A 7784-nucleotide genomic window follows, 5' to 3' on the forward strand; every position below is an offset into this window, starting at 1 on the left:
CATCAACCATAATAGTATTTCATCAGAATTAGACAGTTTAACTTTATACACTTATCCACAGTGCTGAAAGGGAACAAATAGTTACTTTTCAAAAAATCAGTGTCACAGTTAAGTGTGCTTAGTCACCTAGGATCTAGGTAGTGACACAGTAGCAACTGAATACAGTCTACTGGAAACATTTATCATTACCAATTATCTTTAACACAATTAGATGGCAATGTTGATTAATTTTCACTTGTACACCTTACCTCCTCTTCACTGTCGCTACACAGACCTCTCCCCCTACACCTCCAGTATACTGTAACACTGTGGACCTGCCAAGTGAAACCTGTCAAGATCTTTGTTCACAAAGACAATAGCTAGTGTGCTTGAGAGCACACCTACTCCATCTCCATTTAGTACATTCTGGAAACTAAAGAACTCAGATTTCAGTGCAGGCTGGCTGCACAGACATAGCATCACAGACTGGATTAGAGTATTGAAATGCAAAATTTGTAGGTAGCATTGCCTTTGAGAGGCCTGAGGGGTAGATACATTAAGTTGTAATTATTACGCACTAATGTGAGTGATGTAATCGTTGGGCTCTCCTTTACAGAAAGCTTAGAGATTAGCAAGGACTCTACATTTCCCCACCTACAAACCCTGATCACTTGTGATATCCTTCTCTCCCACTTCGCACAGTCTATTGTCATACAACTTCCAGGAGAAAGCTGAGTGAAGAGCAAGATTTCCTGACTCACAAAAGAGTGTGAAACATCCATAGCTGGATTTTCATGGGCAACAGGAAACACTATAGAAGCACAGACAAACAACTTTTGGCTCAAACCAGAGCTGAATTATAAATTTAAATTTGACACACAATAATACTTGGAAGACACATCAAGGCTACGTCTACACGTGAAGCCTACATCGAAGTAGCTTATTTCGATGTAGCAACATCAAAATAGGCTATTTCGATGAATAACGTCTACATGTCCTCCAGGGCTGGCAACGTCGACGTTCAACTTCGACGTTGCGCAGCACCACATCGAAATAGGCGCTGCAAGGGAACGTCTACACGCCAAAGTAGCACACATCGAAATAAGAGCGCCAGGCACAGCTGCAGACTGAGTCACAGGGCGGACTCAACAGCAAGCCGCTCCCTTAAAGGGCCCCTCCCAGACAGTTGCACTAAACAACACAAGATCCACAGAGCCGACAAGTGGTTGCAGACCCTGTGCCTGCAGCATGGATCCCCAGCTGCAGCAGCAGCAGCCAGAAGCCCTGGGCTAAGGGCTGCTGCCCACGGTGACCATAGAGCCCCACAGGGGCTGGAGAGAGAGCGTCTCTCAACCCCTCAGCTGATGGCCGCCATGGCGGACCCCACTATTTCGAAGTTGCGGGACGAGCAATGACTACACGGTCCCTACTTCAATGTTGAACGTCGAAGTAGGGCGCTATCCCCATCTCCTGATGAGGATAGCGACTTCGACGTCTCGCCGCCTAACGTCAAAGTTAACTTCGAAATAGCGCCCGACGCGTGTAGCCGTGACGGGCGCTATTTCGAAGTTAGTGCCGCTACTTCTAAGTAGCGTGCACGTGTAGACACGGCTCAAGTGACATATTAAGCCAACCTGTATTTTTTTCCACAAGAGGTACTATCCAGTTTTCCTTAGGAGGTGACATTTCACTTCACATGAATGATAAATGGATTGTATTTTATAAAGCACATACCTGTCTGCTGTTGGATTCCCCACCTGGTCCCCCTCATCTTGAACTGTCGAGTTCTATTCAGTTGAAACCGTCTTTTCATTTTGGGGGAGTACTTCCTTCTCTCTTCTTTCTTATTCAATTTAATTATATCATCTGCAAAAGTAAAGGTTTTATGATAACTGAAATATGGAAATCTAAAGGGTATCTAAATAAAGTCTTAGTTGCTTTGAGTTAAGCCCTATAGCCCTCACTCAAGCAAATTCCCTGAATTTGAACAATAGTTCTCAATGGGTGTAAAAAGATGGAGTCAGGGTTATTTATTTGGCCCTTCAGATTATCGTTGGGGATGGAACTTGCAATTCATTACTCCTTTCAGAATTTCTCTTGCATTAGGTTTAAAAAAAAAAAAAAAAAAAAAAAAAAAGACACCAATAAAAAATTAAGCTATCCAGTAAAGAGTCAGCAGTTAGTAGTGCCCAGGTTAATTACAGTTTTTCTTCACTGTACAATTATTTACATTTGTAAATTAGTATTATCATCAAATGCCACTGCTATATTCAGCACAGATGAACAGGTATAGATTTTGTATCACTTCAGGGCAACAATGCTCAAAAAGCCTTAATCTGGGCTTTACAGCATTACTCTTACACTACCATTTGAAAAATATAAATTTATCTTTCACCTAAAACAATAGCCTCATTATACAATGTTGCAAATACACCTGTACGATACACGGATTTCCTTATGGAATGCATTAATAAGATACTTCAACTCAGTATGGCTAAATGCAGTGCCTTGCACGGCGACCTCTCTGATATTAATAAGCATATTGTGGCTGTTTCAAACAGCTCTTAAAGTAACACAGTATCTCCAGAGCCTGGAATAGCTGGAAACAGATCAAGTGTAACATTTTTGTGTTGACTATATGGAGGAACCAAAAGAATCAGTTTCTTGAAGAAAAGAAAAATCAGTTTCAAATCAAGTGTCCAGGAACACAGTATTATCCATCATAGAAAGACAGAAAACACCAAAGAATATTCCAGAAATATTACTTCTAAAACATTGCCTGGTCTATACACTTAATACAATGTATATTACAGCAAGGGTGAACAAACTTTTTACCTTGGACCCCACTTTTTTCCTTGCAATAAGCAAGGCCTCCACCAACCTGTAATAGCAACGAAGGGTCATGTGGCACCTCATAGACTAACAGAAAAGTTTTGAGCATGAGCTTTCGTGAGCACAGACTCACTTCATCAGATGCTCATCTGATGCATCTGATGAAGTGAGTCTGTGCTCACGAAAGCTCATGCTCAAAACTTTTCTGTTAGTCTATAAGGTACCACAGAACCCTTCATTGCTGTTACAGATCCAGACTAACACGGCTACCCCTCCGGTACTTGACACCAACCTGTAATGTAATCCAAACTGATGGATATATTTCAATTATGTTCACATAAAAAAAACCTTTTCGGTACATGTAAGAAAATAAGCATGTAGAATGTAAAAACCTTACTGAGGAGTTTATAACTGTCAATACACATACATAAAAACAGTTACATATTAATGAGATGGATGAGCCTGACACACAGCAGCCAATCATACTGTGCCCTCCCCTCACTTTACAGAATTTCACACCCCACCCCAAAGGGTTCTGTTCCCCACGCTGCACACCCATGTTACAGTATATAATATTGGAAGCACATATTTAATCAAAATAAAAACAAAATACTATGATCGTCATACCAAGCAGCCAAATTGGCACTGGAATATTAGGCTCTCAAACATTACTTGAGTCCCCATTTAACATACTTTAAAGCAGACAACCTACCTCCCACATCACTTTAGAAAACTTAAGATTGAAAAAGATACCATATTAGACTGCAGACCAACTGACAACTCTAGAAAATCTTTGATAACAGAGATTAAGCAGGTGAATTTGTATATTTTATTGGACCAACTTCTATTTGTGCAAGAGACTGGTTTTCAGGCTCCATAGTGGTCTTCCAAAATCATAACACAGGCCTTGCCTACACAATACAGCAGCAGCAGCATTCTAGCTGTTAGTGAAGATGCTGCCTATACCAACTTCAGAGGTTCTCCCATGTAGGGTATTCCACTCCATGTGAGGCCCTAGGTATGTCAACAAGAGAAAGGTCTATCTATTCCAGGGTTAGGTCAGGATAACCATGAGCTCCACACTCCAAGGGATGTGACTATAACAATAAGTTCCTAGTGCAGAGCAAACTTCAGGCCAGATCCATATTGCAAGATCTCTGTCAGTAAACTACATCGCTCAGGAGTGTAAAAAATTGACACCCCTCAACAACATAGTTGTTCTGACCATAACTCCTCTGTACAGACAGCACTATGTTGATGGGAGAGCTCTTCCTGTCACCATAGCTACCCCTCTGGGTGCTCTGCTAATCAGCCGGGCAGCACCTGAATCTCTCCTGGGCAGCCACCCAAGCACTTAGCATACCAGAAACACTGCAACTTGTTGTGGAGGTGGAAATACCAATCAAACTGTATCAGCACGCATCATAGTTAGGGAAATAAAAGTTTCACAGTCCATTTTGGTCTTTTCATGGTCATAGGATTTGAAAAATCAAAAGTGTAATGATTTTAGATATTTAAATCCAAAATTCCAGCGTTGTAACTTTAGGCATCTTGACCCATAAAAGGATTTTCCAAGGTTATTGTAGGGAGGGAGTAAGTGTGAGGTACTGTTACCCTTACTTCTCAGCTGCCCTCAGAGCTGAGCAGGTGGGTGTTTGCTGGGAGCCCAACCCTGAAGGCAGCACTGTTGCCAGCAGCAATCCAGAAGTATGGATGGCATGGCATGGCATGGTATGGTATGGTACTGCTAGCCTCACTTCTGCACTGCTGCTTGCAGAGCTGGTCTCTCAGCTGTTGCCACCCTCCAGCAGCCCAGCTCTGAAGACAGCAACACAGATGTGAGAGTGGCATGGGATGGTATTGCCTAGGGATGTTAATGGGTTAACCAGTAAACCTCACCCTAAATCGATAAGACTTACACTGGTTAAGGTTAACCAGTGACGGCTGGAGCAGCAGTTATCCACAGCAGCCCGAGGTAGACTGCAGGCAGGGGTGCTCCAGCCTGGCCTGAGCAGCCCCTCTCCAAGAGACAGGCTCCACCACCCTCTTTAAACAATTAACTGGTTTAAGTTAACCGGTTAAAAGTTAAGTAATTAAACAGGACACCTATCATTGTCACCCTTACTTCTGTGCTGTTACTAATGGGGCACTTTCTTGAGAACTAAGTACCTGGCCAATGGCCAATCACTCTCCAATCACTCAGGTCTGAAAGAAGCAGAGAAGAAAGGATGGCAATATCACAATCCCCCTAAATTATCTTTAGGGCCCCTTTTGAGTCAATTCAGAAACACTGGTCTCCCCTATGAAATCTGTACGCCTAATGTGAAAGCGCATGAACAGATTTCAGAGTTGGCCATGTTTTCGGTAGAGCCTGAATCATAATAAACAACAAGCAAAAAAGTCAATTTCCTATCCTCCCACATTCCCATCTTTAAGGGAGTCCTGAGCCAGCGTATTACAAGTTTTGACCAAATGATGGACCGAGTTAGCTTCTTGCCAAAGACCACTCGATCTGCAAGGAAAAATAAAATTGCCTGTGCTTTATGTTTTGCAACTACATATGCATAAAGGCAACATAAGTTAGTTTTTTCCCTCTCTAAAATAATCTTTTACATTAAGAGCCAAGTCTTGATCTCCCCACAGTTTCGGGAAACTTGATGGTGAAATAAACAGGATTAAGACATCACAAATTCAAGGTAAAAGCAAATCGAAAAAGTGCGTTTTTTTGTGAGAGTATTTAAACTCAGCTGTTTCGGTTATCCCCCATTTAACGACAAAAAAAAACTCTCATTAAGAGAAAAAAAAAAAAAAAAGCAGCTCACTTTGCTGATAACGCCTGAACGCCCTGACCATTTCAAGAGTGAGTCCCTCTGCCTCGCTGAGGCTCTACCAAGCTGCAAACACCGGCAAGGCTGGCGACTGCTGGGATTGCCCAGGTGCGAGCGAGAGCCAAGCAGCAGCTTCTCTACTTCAGGGAACGAGGCCAGGCCTTTACACAGTCACAAAACCCCAAACACACTGCACTAGGCCTAGCGCTCCCCCTCTGCAAGGCAGGCCGGGCCGGACGCTCCCCACTTGGGGCAACAGGCCTCGCTCAGACTCCCCCAGCCCAGCATAGTGGAGCTGGCTCCCTCCCCCACTGCAAGCAATGGGCCTGTTCCCCCAGCCACAGCGCAATGGGTCCTACCCGGGCTCGGTAGCCATTGTTGCGACTGCCTGAAACAGCGGCTCCCCTTCCGCAACCCGCCCGGGGGAAGTGACCCCTTCCACGCAGTAGGGGCTTGGGAGAGAGGCGAGGCCCAGTCACACACACCCGGCACCCACGTCGGACCCTCTCACCGACTAGCTGAGCCCAGGACACCACCTCCCCCACACCCCCGGTTTCCAGAGATGGTCGGGTCCGTGCCTTCCCCCCCACCGCACATTGTCCGGTCCGGTCCGGTCCCTCCCCGTCCTCGCCGCGCCGCGCCGCGCGTGAGAGGCCCCTATGGGCCAGCCCCAACGTCTCCCCCCCACACCACTCCCCGCCCCCGGCACGTAGTTCGCCCCACACGCAGCGAGTCGCGGACTCACCCAGCGACATGTCGATCTTCTCCAGGTTCTCGCTGCTGCCGGTCCGGGCAGCCGCCGCGGGGATCGCCCCGAGCCGGAACCCGTTCATGGCCGAACTGAAAGCCGCCTCACAGAACCAACGGCCGCCCGTTCTGCGCATGCGCGGTAACAGCCTCTCCGGCAGGAGCTGCGGCAGGCCTGTGCGCAGTTCGACTTGGGCAGGCGCGTGCGCATTTGACACTTCACGCCGCCTCAGGTGCGGCTTTTGCACAGGCGTCACAGAGGGACCACACGAGGAGGCGTGGCTTTCCCGCAGGAAGAGGCCTGCCGCGTCCCCGCAGTCTGCCCTCTACAGCTCCGGAGGTGCATGTCCAGTGCCTCTGCAACACAGGAATGGAGACAAGTGTCAGAGAGGTAGCCCTCCTTGTTAGTCTATCGGTTCAGGAACAACAAGGAGTCTTGTGGCACCTTATAGACTAACAGATGTTTTGGAGCATAAGTTTTCGTGGGCAAAGATCCACTTCAACAGATGCATGAGTGGGGGGTGGGGTCCCAGTAAGAGGGAGGGCCAGAACTGACAAGGTCTATTCAGCAAGGTGGAAATGGCCCAGTAGCAATAGTAGGTATCCAAAGAGTTAAAAACAAGTCAGATCAGACAGGGGGATATGAGCTATTGTCAAACTCTAAAGGGGAAAAATTAACACCCAGGACAAAGAAGCTGTTTTTGTAAGCTGCTAGCCACTCCCAGTCTCTGTTTAATCCTTGGTTAATGGAATCAAATTTGTAAATAAATTGCACCTCAGAGATTTCTCTCTCCATTTGATTTTTGAAATTTCTTTGTTTCAGGACTGCCACCCTTAAATCTGCTACTGAGTGTCCAGGGAGATTGAAGTGTTCCCCCACAGGCTCCTGTACATTGACCTTCCTGATGTCTGATTTATGTCCATTTATTCAAGCATATTTGCTCTGATCTATCAGACAGTCCTGAAACAAAGAAATTAGAAAAGCACCCTGCTTTTATAATCCTTTTCTCCGTTGAGGTTTGCTGTGTCAGTCTGTGACTGGTATGTTAACTTTCGATACCAGTGGTTGTCAAAACATCTGCGAAAGGGTCATCCTGTAATCAGGTGTCCTTAAGGGTGCCTGCTCCATGTTTTAGAGTCTTCAATCTGCCAATCCAATCACTTCTTGACCAGGGGTATGCACTGATGGTCCTGCTCTGACGCCGTGAAGTCTGTCTTTGCTTGTCCTTCCTTGGCCATCTGGCTCTGGGAATAACCTTCACACCTTTATCTCAACAGAGACATACCACTTTCACATGTAAACAACTCTTACAAGGACTCTCAGAGAAAAGCAGAGTGAAGGCATTGTAAATCAAACAATTAGGCTTCAGCCTTCAACATCATCCTGTAATCTCATTA

At 45.6% G+C, this 7784-nt stretch overlaps 1 protein-coding gene across 1 annotated transcript in view; it reads right to left on the bottom strand.

The window, feature by feature from the left end:
- FYTTD1 (forty-two-three domain containing 1) overlaps positions 1-6672 on the bottom strand; it is a 31569-nt gene extending 24897 nt beyond the window's left edge. The window contains exons 1-2 of the mRNA XM_075004369.1: positions 6385-6672; positions 1714-1845 (exon numbers count right to left, since the gene is read on the bottom strand). Of these exons, the coding sequence (XP_074860470.1) occupies positions 1714-1845; positions 6385-6523 (271 nt within the window). The 5' untranslated portion in view covers positions 6524-6672. The remainder of the gene's footprint in view (positions 1-1713; positions 1846-6384) is intronic.
- Between the last annotated feature and the right edge of the window lie 1112 nt (positions 6673-7784).

Source organism: Carettochelys insculpta, chromosome 10 (assembly GCF_033958435.1).
Source record: "Carettochelys insculpta isolate YL-2023 chromosome 10, ASM3395843v1, whole genome shotgun sequence".
NCBI lineage: Eukaryota > Metazoa > Chordata > Testudines > Carettochelyidae > Carettochelys > Carettochelys insculpta.